Consider the following 17,921-nt stretch of genomic DNA (forward strand, 5'->3'; position numbering starts at 1 on the left):
GCCTCGCTATCCAAGATGCGACGACGTATTGTTGTCATCAGCTCGTCAACGCCGGGCGAGTCCCGCTGTCTCCATGGTTCCTCATAGTAGTCGTAGGGAAGTGATCTTCACAGAGAACACCGGGCGATTGGAGACGGCGACTCACGGAAGGAGGCGTTTGCGCCATTTCTTGAATCGTTTCAGAGGGCACTCTCATAACCCCCGGGGGGTGAAGACTTGTCAGCGGGCCATCATTGCTGATCAGATATCATGGCCAATGAACTTCATTTCGTCTGGGAATGAGAATCAGATGCCGGATTTTGTGCTAATGGAGCCATGGGACGCGCTTCTCAGACCTCGTGACTTTGTAGGGTTTCTGGTAAACTTACAACTACATTCATTCACACTCGCTTGAGGAGGGCATTGCGCAAGAGCGAGGCGGGTTGGTCTTATACATCTATCGTACACGCAAACAAGCCCAATTCCCGAGCAATGATCAGAATCTAAGTTATAAGTATTAAGGAATACGTAGCTATAAGAATTCTCTAGATATATATATACTCTGTGAGTAACCTTTGAGTATCCCAGAGTATGTACGAAATAATTACTCGGCACATACAAAAAACAACTTCATTGAACTCCATTGACTCCATCCTATACAAAACCCTATGTCCACCCAATTATTCTTCCAGTATCAAGTAACATGGATATACAACATCTCGTACAACAAGTCACAGGTACAGTACACAAGTATTCAGGCATTCTGTAGCAACAAACCATCATTTAGCCCTACTACAACGCAGTAATCGACAACCGTTTCGCTCCTCCGTTGCCTGTCAGTAGTGCTGACCCACTGGATTGTCGGAGGTGGTTCTGATGAGTCTCCAGCTCCTCCACGTCCAGGCTGAACCGCCGCGGCCGCTGCCAGATGCCCATCGACTCGTCCGACTTGCCAGCTTCCAGCTTGGCGGGGGAGAGCCCGAACTTGGTGGCTATGTCCTGCACCCGTTCCTGGGCAGCCGTGGCGTCTATCGCGGCGCTCTGGCCTTCCTTGGCCAGTCGCCCCTGGGCGCGCTGCAACAGCTCCAGGTGCTGCGTGACCGCGTTCACAGCTGCATTGTGGTCGCTGGTCTCGCTATTCAACAGCTCAGCAAGCGCCGTCTCGTGCAAGGCGGCGGCAGCAAGATGGTTTCCCGAGGCTGTGTAGAGGCCAGACAGCAGCTTGTTCATCTCCAGCGTCACCGGGTCAGCGTTGCCCCAGACCTGGCGCAGATTGTAACAGATATCCTTGCCAAGTGTGGTCGCGGCGTTGACCTGGCCGCGGCAGAACCGAGTCTCGACCAGCCGACGGCCGATCCAAACCACAGCAGGCAGAGACCAGGTCTTCTGCACAATCCGGGATGTCCATAGGTCGGTGAGAATTGACTAGATGGGTCAGTGCGGTCCTCACCATAGACAAGACAAGACGATAACTTACCTCCAAGTCTTCAAACATCTCATGTTCTCCCAACACAGTCACTAGGTCGTTGAGCTCGGAGAAGGGGAGCTCTGCATACTCCATCGGGAGGTCCCGCGCGTTGGCCATGATTTCCTGCAACAGCATTTGCGACTCCAACGACATATTCTTCGCAGTGGTGGGTTCGGTACACTTGTTCACCTGGTAACCACTAAGGTACAGACAAAGCTTGATCGCGGTGAAAATGGTTTCCGACAGCCGAAGACCGTCGGTCAAGTGGACGAACGAGTGGAAAACACCCGTTACATCAGCCGCATCCTGGAAGCGCGAGCGGTTGCACAAGTCTCGCACCAATCCAGTCGTCTGAGTCACTATGTTGATGTTGTAATCTTCGTTGGGCGACTCGCGACGGCACATGACGTAAAACTGATGCACCACGTCCTTTTTTCGTAGCGGTGACGCCACGGAGAGCGTGTTGCAAAAGTATTCGTAGAGCTTGTCCTGGGTATCTTGGGCTGCGGCGCTGCGTTTCTGTTCCAGCTGCAGCCGATGCAGTTTGTCACCTGCTGCCAGGGTCGGCATAAGGTCATGGCTGGAAAGATGCTGCTGGAAGACACTGTATACTCGTCCTTCCCGAGACAGATCATCTAAGATCTGGCGCGCAGAGCGTGTTCGACCAAACACCTCCTCGAATGCTGCCACAAATGCGGCAGGCCGGTACTCGGCCAGGTTCTGACGGTGGGTGGCCGGTGTGTCATGGATAACCTGCTGATGCAACTCGTGGATGAGCTCCCACCCTTCATCGATATAGCCGCACTCGAGGTAGATCTGCGCCAGACCATGGGCACGTTCGATCAGTGCATCGTGGCTGGCAGTGACATGAACGACCTCATCCACATGCTCATGAAGTAGGTCGGCTCCTTGGCGGCGGGCCTCGGAATTGTTCTGCAGCGCATGCAATCGTGCTATCTCACGTAGCCACAAGTGCGTCGTCGGGGCAGATAGCCCTTGCTGCTGCTTTGACAACGCAAGTTCCTCTTTGTAGAATGCCCGAGCTGACGGAGATGTGTCCTTCTGGAGCATGTACAACTGGGCCATGCGATGCTTGATATCCATAGGTAGCGGCTGTGTCATGTCCGGAAGCGATCGTGAAGCCTCAGCTGAGGGGACCCAGTCACTGGTCTTGAGTGCTTGGGTGTAAAGCTCAAGTGCCTCGCTTCGATGCTGCTCATGACCGGCACAAATACCGGCAAGGGCCATGGTCGCGTCACGGGTGCGAGGGCTTGTGGGCCCGTATAGCTTTCTGCAAAGCTGGTAATGCTGAGATGCGACCTGGTACCGTTCGTTGTAGCCGACCTCCGAAGGCGTGTTTTCTAGTATGGACATATACCCACTGTAGGTCTTAGGCAGTAGACCTTCCAGAAGAGCCCTGTCATACCCGTCTTTTTCGTCAAAATGCACAAGGGTGGGCCACAAATGCCGGTACACATCAAGGGCGTCTTCCCACTTTTTGTCCTGTTCGTATAGAGTGACCAAAGCGACAGCAGCACGGACGCCAGATGAGGTCACCCTACCATTGGGAATGCAGGCTTTGTAAATCTTACTGTAGCTATCTTCCGCTTCGGATCGACGGTCAAGTCGGAGGGCTAGGTCGGCCTCATAATAGCGACTATCGAGCGTGTGCTTATCGTTGCTCCCCAGTCTCGAAGAGAAGAAGTCGCTAACCTGGTGCAACAGAACCATAGCTTTATCAAACTGGAAAGTGGTTTCATAGAACTCGACGACAGTTTTGACCACGTTTGTGACCGAAGGGACAGCCACTTGGTCTGCGGTGATGGATGCCTTGAAAGCATTACCATACACAATAGTGGCCATCGCGATGTCCAAACGACGGAACAGACAATATGCGTGGTCAAGGGCAAGACTAGCCATCAAAGGTGCCTGCTCCGAAGGGAACCTGGCCTTGGAATGCGGATCCTCGACAGTAGGCCAGATGTGCTTGAGCACTGCCCAAGCACATTCACTACCCTCGCGCCACTTTTCAGCTGCCATCCGTTGACTTGCCAGCTGGTGAGATAGAGCCAAGATTGACATCAAATCGCGCTCGCTGCCAGCTGAAGCGACAGTATCAATCCAGCCGGGTAGCAGTTCATTGTCTTCTGCAGAAAGCGTCGACAAGCGCGACCCAGCTGAGTCAGTGGCGCTCTTCGTGGGTAAAATACCTTCGGTCAATGACTCGGCCAGAGAAACGGCCTGAGGGGTGTACTGTTGGCCCGATGACTTGTAATACTTCCACATTTGGAGAGCAAGGGCGCGATCCATATCTTTCAGATTCATCTGTCGGGCTTCCCCACGAAGGTCCTCGGCACGTTTAACCATTTCAGGTGAATTGACGCCGCCTCCTTCCTCCAGATCAGTCTCAAGATCACGAAGTATGCCTGTGGCCTGGTCGGGACGACCCTGGCGACGTAGGAAGTGGGAATAGTAGAATGCAACCCTTGTTTTCTGGTCCCAGGAATCGGTATTGCTGGGGCCACGAGCAGATAGACCCGCCCAAAGTCGAGACAGCACTGCATCAGCTTTGCCGACCTGGTTGTTCTCCTCGTACAGCTTCGCAAGGTAGAGGGAATAAGACACTCGTCGTGGGTCGGTCGCATCCATAGTATGAAGCATTGTCTCATATTTAGTACGCGCAAGCTCTAACGCCATCTCGTCGGGGGGCGCAATGTCGAAGTGCTTGGTGAGGTATTCAGCTGCTGCCATAGTCTCTGGAGAATGAAGCCCGTATGCTTGCACTGTCTGGCGGTAGAACTGCTTAGCGGAAGAGTATGCGGCATCATTTTGGTTATTAGCCTTGTATGAGGTCACCAGCTTGTCGAGGTACTGAAGTCTCTGCGCAAAGCCAATATCAGACGAGCCCCATCCTGACAATGCCATGTCTTTGAGGGCATCAGTCTTCATTCCGGCAGTACGATCGGCTTGTCCGTTAGCTACAAGCATGTGTTCCAAGTCGCGCGTGATCTGGTTGGAAGGTCCGAGCTGCGAACGACTGCGCATCCATGCCTCATACAGATGGTCGTTGGCCCAGCTTGCATGCGTCTGCTCAGCCGCCCGGGCGCTGAGAAGCAAGCTCTGCAGAAAGGCAAGAGACTCATTACCAAGGACCACACGCCTGACACCGACCGACAAACGATATAGTTCGACAATGCTCGAACGGCTAAACTGAGACTCCCGGTTGGTCAGCTCCAGTTGAGCGAAGAGAACAGTATCTGGCAAGGCACGACGGAATGTGCTATCAAAAGAGAGCTCTCGATCCGATGACGCCATTGGCGATGCCAGCATGTGGGATAGCCAGTATCGTGCGGTGTACTCAAGCAGAACATAAGCGTCCAGGTAGCGATCGCGCACAAACACACTCATCTTGTCCCATGAGAGAGAGACCTCGTCGGTGACCGTGCGGCGAACCCAAGCCAGGCAGCGGATCAGAAGGTCGAAGTGAGCCTCTGCAAGTGAAAAAGGCAATTCCTGGCGCATCTGAGCCCGGGCTTGCAAATGCTCTCGAATCATCGGATGGCGGAACGAAACAAAGCCATCGCGAACCGCGATCAGACGCTTGAGGGGCTGGAAGAGGTCGCGCCCGATATTCACTGTACGGGACGCCACTTTGAGTGTCTTGATATCGACTGCTAAGAGCTGTTCCACCTCTGGAATGCGTAGGGGACGCTCACTGGCCGCCAGCCATCCTATGAGATTCTGCGCACCTTCACGTTTGATATTGGTAGTGCGCAGATGATGGTCAATCAAATCACCCAGCGTGTTGGGCATCTTTGCTACAGCTGAGGTCATATCGCTGACGGTTGTTCGCTGCTGGGCCGCTTCTACGGCTAGTTGTGCCCATATGAAGCAGCCTTGAGAGCGAGACACGATGGCCTGTCCCAGGGATTCCCGCTGAGAAGGTTCCAGACCTGAGAAGGAGGATTCGGCCGTCATCATATCGTTCACAGCCACTTGCATGTCATGCTGAGTGGTAGCAGCATTCATCGCAATTTGGTGTATTTTTGAGGTCTCACGAATGGGCAGTAGATCTTTAGACATAGGTCGGCTGAAGATGATCAACTTGGAAGGAGTGTCGGCCACTGTATCTTGTAGCAAGCCTAGAAACGCGCTTACAGTTGTCTCGGCGTGTTTCATTTGGTCAAACCCGTCGATCACCAACATAAAGTGCAAGTTGGACTGTACAGCGGCGCGGATGGCGGTCCAGAGCTGTCCTTCCACCTGAGGATCCGACGCACCATCTATGGCCATCTCAATGGCACCGGTCACGGCAGTCAAGATGGCATCCTGTGTCTTGCGGCTGGTCACAGAATGGTCGAGGATTTGTATCAAGATTCCTTTGAGAATGCTAAGCGTGAGCGTCGTGATAGGGACATCCGATCTGATGATAATTGGAATGACATTCCAGATATCATACTCCGAGGAGGCCTGAAGTCGCTCAACAGTCCATTGTGCGAGCGCGCTTTTTCCTGAACCGGGATTTCCGCGGATCATCATAAGGCTTCGCCGACTCATTGCGAAGGTGGTCAGGTGCGGCTCGAACCAGGAAAAAGATCCATCTGCCAAGGAATGGCTGTGGCCCTCAAGTAGCATCTGCAATGGCCTGTCTTGTAGCTCGAGAAATTGGTAAATCGCCGACAGGTTCACTGTTGTCTGGTGTTTTGCCATTCCGATTTCCAACACCAGCTCGGACACACGACGCCAGTGAGCGGAAAAGCGGTTGAAATAGCGGAAGAAGGCCATATCAATCGCAGCATTCATAGACGGCCAATTCTGGGTCTTCACGCCTTGGCGATACTCCCAAGCTACATGGACGACAAGTTGTAATATATGAGCGTAAATCTCGGCAACCTGCTGCTGCAGAGGTCGGGATGTTGGGAAGTATGTTTCCTGCTGAAGGAGGAGCGATATACCCATGGTGATACGACCATAGCGACCGAATAGGCTCTCAATCACGTCGAGTTGATCAATGCCCATCTGGAGTAAGGATTAGAAGCGACGTCTCGGAACAAAACGAGGCACACTCTTACCTCGAGCAGCAGCAGTGTGGTTCCCCAGACAAGCGCGGTGGCTTCATCCGCCCCGTCCATATAACTTGAAACTGCGTCGCGCAAAGAGCCCACGGCAACGGCGAGGCGCGAAGCCCGTCTAAGGACGCCATCTAATCGACTACCATCCGCAGGCATGCGTCGGAGACGTTCTGCGGCGATTGTGTCGAAAAAGACATCGAGACTTGGGGCTTTGTTCTCGATCTCCTCAGCCGTTAATCCCAGGCGAGTGGGACAATCTTCGGAGACAGTGTTGACCGTCTCCCGCAAGATTGGAAGGGATGTGACGCCCCCATTCACAGCGATAGGCTCCATCTTGTTGGAAGCCAGCTGCAATCAGATGAGCGAAAGGAGAAATCAAGGCAACATAACCTATCAAACGTTGTTGGAATTCTACTCGGATGTGGTTGCTAGGCAATATATGAACTTTGTTCCCACCATCAGGGTCAATGATGTTAAGGGAGTCCCGGAGTCCCGAGTTCTGAGCAATCCTGACATCACGAGTATGCTCCTTCTCATACCGCGCCCACCGAGATCTTTCATGGTGGTCACAGACAGTTATGGACTGTGCGTTAACCATGGGTCGGGAGGCCCGGCGCGAAGTCTGTTTCTATGGTCGATATAGCACTAGAGCGTATAAGCCACGTGAGACCAGCGTAGTCGTGGTGTCATAAGCGCTGCTTTTGCCAGTCAACGACGGTTGGGCTGCGTCATGGGCGAGCGAGAGTCGATGACATCACGAGAATCATAAGAAGGAATCTTCTGCACCCGGTATGTGAACGAGGAAATGAGAACCATTCGAGTCAGGTTATGATGCAGATAGCATTGAGAAGAACTAGCACTTGTTGAGGTATCTGAGTCGGGTGGGTGTGGGGGGGTATCTGGTGTGATCTGGGGAAGAGTGTAAGTGACGGCGTGGTGCAGCGGGATGGTTTTCTGGGGACGGAAGGGGGTGCCACCGGGCGACGGTTTGCACCACCCAACCTTCTTCCAGCTTGATTCCAGGTTAGGACAGACAATGGAACACTCTCAACTACTCTCCTATCGGTGCACCACAGGCTTTGTTCAATGCATCAATTTCTGAACTGCTGATGATCACGCATCTATTCAGAGCTACACATCCATTGATGTTCATGGTCTCCTGGGGTCGAGAGCTACAGTCAGCTGCACAATGTCCGACATGCGAGGGCCTGAGATCCTTTGTCCCTAAGCAAAAATAGCTGGGTTATCCATAACCGGTACTCGATCAAACAACCATCATGCCAGGGCTTCACTGTCAGCTTTTGTAGCCATTGTGCTGTGCAGGTTGCCATGAGTCAAAAGGGTCCTTTCACTATTAACGGAGCAGGTCGAGCGATGATCAGCAGGGGAAGGAGGATTCTTTTTCAATAATTGAAGATTGCATGAGTATCATGATCTTGCATGGCACTGTTAGTAAGATCTAGTCTTGGGTGAAAGCTGGAATTACCAAAGAGATGCGTCGACATCAATTCTGCATAAGTGGTGATTTGGTGAGGCCATACGTACGATGGCAGCCTATCTGCCACCAGTGCTAGTGATCGTTTCTACTTGTATCCTCAACAATCACCCCTCAGCTGTTCTCCACCGGCACCCCATATCAAAATTCTTCGGTAGGTGACTCCTGATTGTAGCCAACATACGTGGCCGCCAATTGACGACGCACCCACTTGCACGTAGGAAAAATTGGTCAGCTGTATTGTACCGAGTAGACTGGAAGTGCAATCGAATTTCTACTCACCTCACCTGCTTTGAAAGGCTTGTGACGCGGTGGATTGTCCTCCGAGGTGCAGGTAGGCAAGACTGATACATTTGTGTTGTAGTCCACCCCAAAAAAGAAAGGGATCGTATACCGTTCCTCCCCCGTGATATTGATGACACGATGTACAGTAGATTTGAACTTGGCGTTGGTCCTGTTCAAGTAAGCTTCTAAGTATCACCTTGGAGGTTTCGAGCTCGTATTCACCACATTGACAGACAATCTGCGATGTTAACTACCAGCGTGTTGGGAAGTGGTTCAACAGTGATCCACTCGTCGCTCGAGTTGCGCACTTGCAAAGCCGGCACCAGGTCCTGAGAAGGGATAGTTATACACTCATAATCCTATCCTCACAGTCAGTCTCCGGAGTCGCGGAGTGGTATTATGTTATGCTCGTCCATATGACCATAGACATACCGTATGAGCTCCTAGACCAATCTTAAACGTATCATTGACCGATTGCGGTGGGTAATGTAGCATCCTTGATGTCGCACCTGGATGTTCCATTATTGGGTCGAAGAATTCTTCTGGCAGGTCAAGTGCCAAAGCAAAGATCCGCATCAGAGACCGACAAAGAGTCAATGCTTCCGCAAAGTACTCCAGGTAGGTCTGTCGGAAGCCGGGCAAATCGTCCTCAGTGGGCCATTGATTGTCGCCGTAGAGGTCAAAGTGGTCTGGTGGTAGTGGATCGTGCGGCTCTCTACGAGGATCCGCCGCAATCTCATACCCCACATCAAATGACTCGGAATATGCGCCAGGTGTGCTAGTCGTTTGAGAGCCGGACTCGTCGAGCTCATGTCCGATCATTTGCTCAGCGTAGAGAGGCATGAAGCCGCGGAATTTCTGTTACATGGTTGAGCGACGTACCAGAAGAGAGGGGCTCTTATCATGCAGACCTGGGATTTGGCGATCGAATACTGCATCTTGCGATCTTCTGGTAGGGCGAAGAATTGGCGGGCTATATCGTGGATTGCAGCGACAGTTGCTTGAGGAATGCCATGGTTCTGTCGCGTAACTCAGTTGCTGTCTTACCTGTAGATGCTGGGAGATCTGACCGTGATGTAGAAGAATCCGACTTGCAAACATGCATCGTGGACCTCTCTGGCTAACGCTCGACGTGCGTCAAGACACGGACTGCGCAGGTCCGTCAAGTCGATGACAGGTACCTTGTCAAAGTCACACTTTGATGAAGACTATGAACCTGACATGGTGTTTGATTCCAGAATTGGAAGCTGGCAGAGTCGAGTAGAGATGGGATTCAAGTGAGGGGCCTAGCGATCATTTGAGGAGTACTACCAGTATGTCTGCATCATGTGTCCGATAAGCTTAGTGGGAAGTCAATCAACACTAAGATAACATTGTCAAACACCGCTACGTAGTAATATTTCATGCGAAATACTCGCAATCTCCTATTGTCACCAAGATATATCATTCATAAACACTCCGCATGTTCTGGGGCAAAACCTGTCGCGTGAATCATTATAACTATGTTTATAAGTATTGTCGGACAGGAGGAATTATAGAATTGGCGAAACAGACAAAAAGAACAATACAGCAGAAGTCATGTTGCAAGATCACCTAGATTCAAGCTTGAATTGCATATTGAGTACTCAGCCTAGTACTAGTTATGTACAGTATGAGTGAATAATCCGAGGGATGAGGGATAATGCAGTGTAATGACAGCATGACCGAAATAGGCGGCGGTGGGCAATAGAGCGATCCACTTTTGTTACCCGCACAGGGTTCTGAGAATGTTCCGAGCCGCTCCGGCCAATGAAGGCGGAATCAAAGGAAAGGAGGGGATGCCGAAAGCGCCGATTTCCCGACGTCACGGGGGTTGCGCATCCAGTCCTCCACTCGCTGGTTCTCCTTTACCCAATGCCTCAATTCTTTTCTTCCGCTGCGCCAATCTCCCTCGCGGAAGCTTTGGCACCTTGACCAGATCGACTATTCCCTCTACGAAACATGCTTGCGCCGTACTAAGATCCCCAATTACTTCGTCGAAGAGTCCAGCGACTGGGAGGAGCGCATCGCCAAAAAGAAAAAAAAAACACAAAAAAACAAATAACAGGAAACCAATCACCTCCTGTTTGTGTCAATGAGTTCCTGTGAGTTTTGCAATTCCTCCGAAGCACTCAATTTCCAAAATCCTGCCTCCATGTAGCTAATTCGCTTTTCGTTCTAGAAGCCATTGCCCTCCCGGTTCTAATGCTACAAACCCCGCTCTTTCGGCTCCACGTTTGTCACACATCCCAACATAGCTAAGCATCAGATACTATGATGCTGTCCTCAACCGATCCAGGCTCTGGCCATGAGAGCATTCGGAGGGAGAACGCAGCGGCTGCTTTCACAGGCTCTTCGGCGCAAGCCTCAGACCGCCCCGATCGCAAAACAACGGTGCCGAAAGTATCCAACAACAATGCGCAAATTTTTCTCAATGGCTTGGAAGCGGACTTCAAGCTCAAACACTTGGGTCTTCTTGGAGTGCTGGTGTGGTTTCTGTAAGCTCGCATTTTTCACACCCAGAATTCTGATGTATTACGAAAAACGCGCCGCTCATTCTCCTCCGCCCATAGGTTCCTGCACGTCGTGGGGATATTCTACTTCACCAAGGGATTCTTGCTGACTCGAATGGTTCTGGAAAACAAGTCTTCCTGCGATGTGCTTCCCTTCGCCGATACAAACACTAAGAAAGTCGACGGGTGTTGGCATAAGAAGTCGTTTGACAAAGCTGTGGTCCTCATCATCGACGCCTTGAGATATGATTTCACAGTTCCCTTCCCCTCGGATGTAGACTCCGGATCAGAGCCTCTGTTCTATAACAATTTACCCGTTCTATACGAGACAGCGGTGAATACGCCGGAAAATGCATTTCTGCTGCCCTTCATCGCCGACCCGCCGACAACCACGCTACAACGGCTGAAAGGCTTGACCACTGGAACACTACCTACCTTCGTGGATGCTGGCTCCAACTTTGCCGGTACGGCCATTGATGAAGATAATGTTGTCGCTCAGCTGCGCGCCGCCGGGAAGACTCTGGTGCATTTGGGTGACAATACATGGCAGTCACTTTTTCCTGACTACTTCGATGTGAATATGACACGTCCCTATGATTCGTTCAATGTGTGGGATCTGCACACTGTGGACAATGGGGTGACGGAGCATCTTCTACCTCTTCTGCATCCGGCAAATGCTACGAAATGGGACGTCGTATTCGGGCACTACCTTGGAGTCGACCATGCGGGCCACCGCTATGGACCCAATCACCCCGCAATGGCCGCGAAGCTTCAACAGATGGACAGGCTGATCCGCGATGTGATCGCAAAACTGGACGACAAGACGCTTCTGGTAGTCATGGGAGACCACGGCATGGATTCCAAGGGCGACCACGGCGGCGAGTCGGATGATGAGGTGAACGCTGCTTTGTGGATGTATTCTAAGAAGGGCGTCTTTGGCCGTACCAGCGAAGACAGTAGGAAGCCGCCTGCCACGGCCAGCGACCGGTCTATTCCACAAGTGGACCTTGTGCCTACACTGTCTCTTCTTCTCGGCATACCGATTCCTTTCAACAATCTCGGTTCCCCCATCGAGGAAGCATTTGTTGGCTCCACTGGCAAGGATTGGAAGAACCTAGTGACGGTCAACCGTCTGGCTTCGGCTCAGATCAAACGTTACCAGCAGGAGTACGCAACAGTACGCGGAGCGGAGGAAGGAAATGGCCTTCAGTCGATCGAGTTGTGGGAGGCAGCAGAAAATGACTGGCAGAATATCCCATGGGTCGGCAGTTCCAATCCTGCCACCCTGCGTCCGGTCTATGACTCGTATCGACAATACCAGCGGAATACCCTCCAGGTCTGTCGCAGCCTATGGGCTAAATTTGACGAGTGGAGCATGGCCCAGGGAATCGCCATTTTGTTTTCCGCCATCGTCTTGCTGGTGTTCTATGCACGTGGCATCAGGACCCAGCAGACAGAGCTAAACACCATTCTGCTTACTGCCATTGCAGCAGGCACCGGCTTGGGTGCTATTGCTGGCGCGTTGCCGGTGCTTCTCGGAGTGGTAGCCGGTCCGCTGGTCGAGAAATCCGTCTTGCTGGCGGCCACCGGAGGCATTCTGAGCGCCTCATGGTCATTATTCTCCCAGCCCAGGCAGCTGACCGTGCCTCTACCCAAGACATTATGGGGTTGGCTGGCTGTGCTCTTCACCGTCGCACAGTCTGTGGGCTTCGCCTCCAACTCCTACACCATCTGGGAAGATGAAATCCTGCTATTCTTCATCTCAACTTTCGGTGTTCTGGCTGGCATTTCTTCGATGCGTCAGAAACTGACCGCCGACCGGGTCTTGGGCGTTTACCACTCGATTCTGTTTGTCATCTTGGGTAGAGTGGCGTCTATGTCGCGCCTGTGTCGCGAAGAGCAGATGCCCTTTTGCCGGTCCACATACTATGCTTCGGCGACATCCTCGACTTCCGCCCCTTGGCAACTCATCATTCCCTTGATTCTGGCACTTGTTCTCCCTACCGTCGTGAAGTCTTTCTACGCAGGCTCGAAATCCTATGAGGGCGCTGCTCCTCTGTGGATAGGGTCCGCATTTCGACTGGGGCTATTTTTGGTCGCTGTCTTTTGGATGCTTGACAGTGCCGACGATGGCGAATGGCTGCCCTTGAGCAAGGAAACGTTGAAGTCGAGTCGGGTGTTCCTTGCCCAGCTCGTCCTCGCGCTGGCTTTCATTGCTGGCACGACGGCGTTTATCTACTCGAAGCCGTGCATCAGCATCGACGTGAGCCAGGGCGGCAATAACGAGCCCGATGCAAAGGGCAAGCCATCCCCTTCCTCGTCAGCGGGCCGAACGACAGTCACGATTCTGGGCTTCGGCAACGTCTACGGCACGCGGTACTTCCTCCTTGTCGTCAACTTCTGCCTGGGCATCATCCTCATGCAGAAGCCCATGGGCCAGGGCGCGATGGGACTCTTGCTCTGGCAGATTCTGTCTCTCCTCGAGATCCTCGACACCAATGCCCTGGTGAGCAGCAACTCGTCGATCGGGCCGATCGTGCTGGGCGTTCTGGGCTCCTTCTACTATTTCAAGACGGGCCACCAGGCCACGTTGAGCAGCATCCAATGGGAATCCGCCTTCATCCCGCTGTCTTCGGTGCAGTACCCCTGGTCCCCGATCTTCGTCGTCCTCAACACCTTCGGGCCTCAGATCCTGACGGCCATCGCGGTGCCCCTGACCGTCCTCTGGAAGCGGCCCTTGCAGCTCAGCGAGGAGGCCACCTCCACCAGCAAGGCCAGCAACCCGGCGATCCGTGTTCTGTCGGACGCGATTCAGGCCACGAGCACCTATATCCTGTACTTTGCGACGATCAATCTGGCCACCACGATGTGGGCCGGCCATCTGCGCCGGCACCTTATGCTGTACCGGATTTTCAGTCCCCGCTTCATGCTGGGAGCGGCTGTCCTGGGCGTGGTCGATCTCGTTCTCATCTTGTTCTCGGTGGCTGGTGTGCGGTGGAGCATCCTCAGCGTTGGCGATATCTTCGGGTGGTAGCGCTGTCTGGCTTTCCAATCAGCAGCTAGCCCGGCTTTGGGCGGATTCTTTCCCCCTCTGGTTCAGCTTGACTGTTCTTACTTCGGCGCCTTCATCTTGTCGGGATTGTGTAGACGGTGGTCTCAGGCTTGTAGAGTCAATTTGAACTTGCATACTATTCGGGTTTGGGGAACCCATTTGGGCAAACGAACAGATAGGTTTGCGGTATATACTTTAGTAATTCAAAATTCAGTTAATCCAAACAGTTCTAGCTAGCGAAGACAGTACTAGCACTGACTCACAAGAGTAGTAGCTTTATCTCTTGGAAGATACGATACTATACTGTCACCGATAATAGGCAGTGCAGTGATTAGTTTGAACTTCTCATTTTAATGAACTAAACGCCTGCGTTCTACGGTCAAATATCATCCTAGATCGGCCAACACTAAACTCCTCTCTCAGATGCTCAACCTCTAATTCTACTACCCTGTGAAATCCGTCCTTCTATGCGCATATTCCCGGTCTATGTCCCAAACCCCTCGCTAAGTAAGCACAAGTCAAGTTTGTCGTCAACGGGCCCTTACCCCACCACGTGAGGCGGGCGATCCCCGCGGGTAATTTCCTCCACAAACGCCCCATCGGGCCGAAACAGCATGACATGGAAATGCTCAACAGCATGAACCGACTTGAGCGACCTCCAATTTCGAAACCAGACCACCTGCTCGGAGCAAAGAAACCCCCCAAAAACCCAATCAGCAAACCTCAACTTATCCCACTAGCCTCCTCATAAAAAAAAAAAAAAAAAAAAAAAAAAAAAAAAAAAAAAAAAAAAAAAAAAAAAAAAAAAAAAAAAAAAAAAAAAAAAAAAAGAGGTGACATACCTGCTCCGCCGGCACCCTCCCGCAAAACGTCCTCCTCACAAACGCCTCCACCTCCCGGCGTGCACGCGGCGTCAAATCATCCACAACAGGGTCCTCCTCGAGCGGGAACTTGGTCCACACGACGAGGTGCACAATGTCTGGTTCGAGGCCGTAGGGCCAGTCATTGTAGAGGATGCGGATGTCGTCTGGTTTTTTTTTTTGTTTCCTTGATGAGTGATCCCTTTTCGTTTGATTGATTTACTGGGAGAAAGGAAGGGAAGGGGGGTAAATGAAGCTCAGACACACCATCAAACTCAAACGGCCTCCCCCTCGCCTGCAAATCACTCTGCACCCCTTCCCCCCATTGCAAGCGCTCCTTCACGACAAACCGCATGATCGAGCCATACTCCGCGATGATTCGCTCTTTGTACTCGAGATACCGACGGAGGTCGCTGGGAAGGCGTTGGAAGCGGTCGATGCGGTTCGTGTCTGCCGATGTACAGTGATGGGTGTGTGTTAGTGAACGGTTTGGGTTTGGCTGCGCAGGGGGGGGCGACGGGGGGAGGGACATACGGACGAGCTCTTGGACGAGGTCCCACCCTTGTCTCTGATATGTGTGGTCCGGGGTGGACAGGATGTCCTTGTTCTTTTGCGAGATGTCGCGGAGGTAACTGGGGCAGGAGGCGGGCCAGTGCGAGGGGGGCACGTTGACGAGCCAGTAGGGGAGTTTCCTGTCGGTCTGCTTGGTCGGGGGGATGGTTTCGGCGTCAGTCACGGTTGTGAGAGGTCCTTTGAACCCCAATCCCAGTCCCAGGAAGTGGTCGCTCTGTCTGGGAGGGAGGGTGGTGGTCGACCTTGCGACCGTGGGGGACATGGTTTCCATCTGCCAAGGTCTTGTTTATTGCTGGGGGGGGGGTTATTTCTGGGCGCAGGTCTAGGGACGAATATACGAGGAGAGTAACACAGCGAGAAAACAAAAACGAGAAACAGAAGCTACTGAGTACGGGTTGAACAGGTGAGTGGGAGGTGGAGGGAAGTCAGTGGTAGGAATCAGTCAACCCCCGTAGCTTTCCACTTGTCAACCTTAATCATCTGGCACTGTTGGTAAGTTATGGCCTTCATGGGGATTAGGGATTGCGGCGGGTCCGCATTGTGGCGACAATGGGCGATCATTGGAAGCATGAAGTATGAAAAAATGCTACTGTATGGGGAAAGGGGAGCGAAACCACACACTGCACGCAACGCAGGTGAGGCTTTGAACTAAGGCTTTGCCCCGCTGGCCATTCCTGGTGGAGGCGTCGGTATTATGGATGCGTACTGAGGATGCAGTAGGCAATTGTCGTCTTTTCTTTGTGGTTGGTGTGGTGGCGGTGGCTGACTCTCACAAGTCTACTATTCGGCGTAGGATGTGCCAATTCGACATGTCTGTCTCCACAGTATGTGGCTGAACCTGCGGTGAAGAGGTTATCTTTCTGGGTCCGACAACTCCCTGTGGAGATCGTCGCCCGCATCCGGAGTCCAGCTGTCACCAGCAGGCATTAGTTACTGTGATGCGCAGTGAGGATGATACAGTGCTGCACCGTGCTTCAACTACATCATCAGGATCAATCAGAGAACACACCACACACTCTTCTCTCGTAGTCTTTCATAAACACCTGTTGTATATACAGTAAGCAATCTTTGGAGTGATAGACATGATGCCAAGTGAGGATTCCCCACAAAAACAACCGGTAACGAGTACTTGGCAAGACAATCCCAAGCATTCCAGGCATATTCTAGCGCCAGCCCAGTCCCATCCACCACTGCCAGTGCCACCCATTTCTGCTCCTCCTCAAGCATATATACTTCAATGTCCCTTTCCCCCCTTCTAACCACCTAAACCCCCTCCATCAACCCTCTCACCTCCGGCCCATCCGACTTCACTATCCGAACCCCCGCCTGCCTCAACTCCCTCTTCGCCTCCTCCCACCCCTCGCCCGGATCAACACACCTCGTCGCATCCTCCACCAAAAAGCTTTCAAACCCCGCCCTCGCCGCATCCACCGCCGTGCACTTAACACAGTAATCCCCCGCCACACCCACGGCAAACACCTTGGTGACGCCCCGCGCCCGCAGCTCGCCCTCGAGATCGTAGTCCACCGAACGGGCGTGCAGCGCGGGGTCGGGGCGGTTGCCGAACGCGTCCGCAAACACCGAGTACATCTCGACGCGCTCATCCATGCCTTTCTTGACGAAGAGATCGATCCGCGACGCGTCGAGTTCCGGGATCAGCGCCGCCCCGGGCGTGTCGGCCACGCAGTGCACGGGCCAGAGGCGTTGGGGTTTGGTTTCGCCGTGTTTGCCCGGCGCGGGGTTGGTGAGCGTGATGGTGCTACTGAAGGGCTGATTGTTGGGGGCGGGGTGGTTGCTGGCGAAGGAGATGTGCGTGCGCGGGTGGTAGTCTTGCGAGGAGACGCGGAAGGTGAAGCCGGGGTGTGCGAGGAGGGCGTTGATAGTGGGGGCGAGGTCGCGGGCGCCGGTTACGGCGAGGGAGCCGTTCTGTTTGTAGGGATGGGTGGTTAGTAGATGCAACTGTAGGTTAGGTAGGTGTTGGTGTTGGTGTTGAGGGGGTGGTGGGGGGTGATCGTTCGTGGTGCTTGGGGGAAAGGGAAGGGGGAGGGGAACGTACGGGAGGACAAAAGTCCTCCTGCATGTCGACAACTACTAGGGCTGCCGTCATTGTAGAGGATGCTTGCTTGCTTGCTTGCCGGAGGTAAGTAGAGGGTAGTGTTTATCGCAGGTGAGTTGGTGTGGATCGTGGGTCGAGATGAATGGACTATACTGTATAGGATTAGGCACAGCAGTGGATAAGTAGTCCCCGTCCGATAGAGTCTGACAGTGCAACTTGTCCCCACTATGTGATCGTCAGCTCACTGAGTCCGATAATAAGCATTCACCGTCTCGAATCAAGACTGGCTCCGATCATCTGCACCTCAGGGGCTGAGGTGAGAGGTGTCACAAGAACAAGTTTAATTCGGCGCGAGAACATGGTGCTTTTCCCTAATACTCGGTACAGTACGGAGAGGAGTTGTCGGAATAGCCACTGTAGACGAGTACAATTACACCACAGCCAGTAGGCCATACATCGATCTACAATTCCTGTGTATATAGTGATGCTGCAGGTTGGCAATTTGCCGATAGCACTATGTGATCGTTGCAATGACTTGGATGTGTCTGCA

The 17,921-nt window shown here is 52.9% G+C and overlaps 5 protein-coding genes across 5 annotated transcripts; 1 reads left to right on the plus strand and 4 right to left on the minus strand.

Moving 5' to 3' along the window:
- Positions 1–617: 617 nt before the first annotated feature.
- BP01DRAFT_352411 (uncharacterized protein) lies at positions 618–6,474 on the minus strand. Its single transcript, XM_025573932.1, has 2 exons — positions 1,457–6,474; positions 618–1,404 (listed from the first exon to the last, which is right to left on the minus strand). The coding sequence occupies exons 1-2, from the start codon at positions 6,464–6,466 to the stop codon at positions 772–774; spliced, it is 5,643 nt and encodes a 1,880-aa protein (XP_025435851.1). The 5' UTR covers positions 6,467–6,474; the 3' UTR covers positions 618–771.
- Positions 6,475–8,245: 1,771 nt separating this feature from the next.
- On the minus strand, positions 8,246–9,492 carry BP01DRAFT_396567 (isopenicillin N synthase family dioxygenase; the record flags this gene model as incomplete). Its single annotated transcript, XM_025578478.1, has 5 exons — positions 8,246–8,468; positions 8,522–8,658; positions 8,732–9,157; positions 9,211–9,318; positions 9,370–9,492. Coding segments are annotated over 5 exons (1,017 nt in total), but the record flags the coding sequence as incomplete, so codon positions are not given.
- A 720-nt stretch (positions 9,493–10,212) lies between these two features.
- BP01DRAFT_388012 (mannose-ethanolamine phosphotransferase GPI13) lies at positions 10,213–14,069 on the plus strand. The gene is made up of 3 exons (XM_025577789.1): positions 10,213–10,422; positions 10,500–10,815; positions 10,891–14,069. The coding sequence occupies exons 2-3, from the start codon at positions 10,592–10,594 to the stop codon at positions 13,862–13,864; spliced, it is 3,198 nt and encodes a 1,065-aa protein (XP_025435853.1). The 5' UTR covers positions 10,213–10,422; positions 10,500–10,591; the 3' UTR covers positions 13,865–14,069.
- A 144-nt stretch (positions 14,070–14,213) lies between these two features.
- On the minus strand, positions 14,214–15,700 carry BP01DRAFT_8537 (GIG1 family protein). Its single transcript, XM_025580174.1, has 3 exons — positions 15,010–15,700; positions 14,725–14,909; positions 14,214–14,561 (listed from the first exon to the last, which is right to left on the minus strand). Exons 1-3 carry the CDS (start codon positions 15,584–15,586, stop codon positions 14,424–14,426), a joined length of 900 nt encoding a protein of 299 aa, XP_025435854.1. The 5' UTR covers positions 15,587–15,700; the 3' UTR covers positions 14,214–14,423.
- A 621-nt stretch (positions 15,701–16,321) lies between these two features.
- On the minus strand, positions 16,322–17,896 carry BP01DRAFT_352416 (nicotinamidase). The gene is made up of 2 exons (XM_025573933.1): positions 17,372–17,896; positions 16,322–17,241 (listed from the first exon to the last, which is right to left on the minus strand). The coding sequence occupies exons 1-2, from the start codon at positions 17,420–17,422 to the stop codon at positions 16,579–16,581; spliced, it is 714 nt and encodes a 237-aa protein (XP_025435855.1). The 5' UTR covers positions 17,423–17,896; the 3' UTR covers positions 16,322–16,578.
- Between the last annotated feature and the right edge of the window lie 25 nt (positions 17,897–17,921).

Source organism: Aspergillus saccharolyticus (genome assembly GCF_003184585.1).
Source record: "Aspergillus saccharolyticus JOP 1030-1 unplaced genomic scaffold BP01scaffold_1, whole genome shotgun sequence".
NCBI lineage: Eukaryota > Fungi > Ascomycota > Eurotiomycetes > Eurotiales > Aspergillaceae > Aspergillus > Aspergillus saccharolyticus.

What these genes read in the sequence shown, in the direction of transcription:
- BP01DRAFT_8537 (XM_025580174.1), bottom strand. Translation starts at nt 15,586, where the DNA reads ATGGAAACCATGTCCCCCACGGTCGCAAGGTCGACCACCACCCTCCCT. An exon ending in GAGGCCGTTTGAGTTTGATG is followed by an intron (nt 14,910 to 15,009) that starts GTGTGTCTGAGC and finishes AAAAAAAACCAG; the next exon opens with ACGACATCCGCATCCTCTAC. An exon ending in GGAGGGTGCCGGCGGAGCAG is followed by an intron (nt 14,562 to 14,724) that starts GTATGTCACCTC and finishes TGCTCCGAGCAG; the next exon opens with GTGGTCTGGTTTCGAAATTG.
- BP01DRAFT_352416 (XM_025573933.1), bottom strand. Translation starts at nt 17,422, where the DNA reads ATGACGGCAGCCCTAGTAGTTGTCGACATGCAGGAGGACTTTTGTCCT. An exon ending in AGGAGGACTTTTGTCCTCCC is followed by an intron (nt 17,242 to 17,371) that starts GTACGTTCCCCT and finishes CCCTACAAACAG; the next exon opens with AACGGCTCCCTCGCCGTAAC.
- BP01DRAFT_388012 (XM_025577789.1), top strand. Translation starts at nt 10,592, where the DNA reads ATGATGCTGTCCTCAACCGATCCAGGCTCTGGCCATGAGAGCATTCGG. An exon ending in GGAGTGCTGGTGTGGTTTCT is followed by an intron (nt 10,816 to 10,890) that starts GTAAGCTCGCAT and finishes CTCCGCCCATAG; the next exon opens with GTTCCTGCACGTCGTGGGGA.
- BP01DRAFT_352411 (XM_025573932.1), bottom strand. Translation starts at nt 6,466, where the DNA reads ATGGGCATTGATCAACTCGACGTGATTGAGAGCCTATTCGGTCGCTAT. An exon ending in AGATGTTTGAAGACTTGGAG is followed by an intron (nt 1,405 to 1,456) that starts GTAAGTTATCGT and finishes TGACCCATCTAG; the next exon opens with TCAATTCTCACCGACCTATG.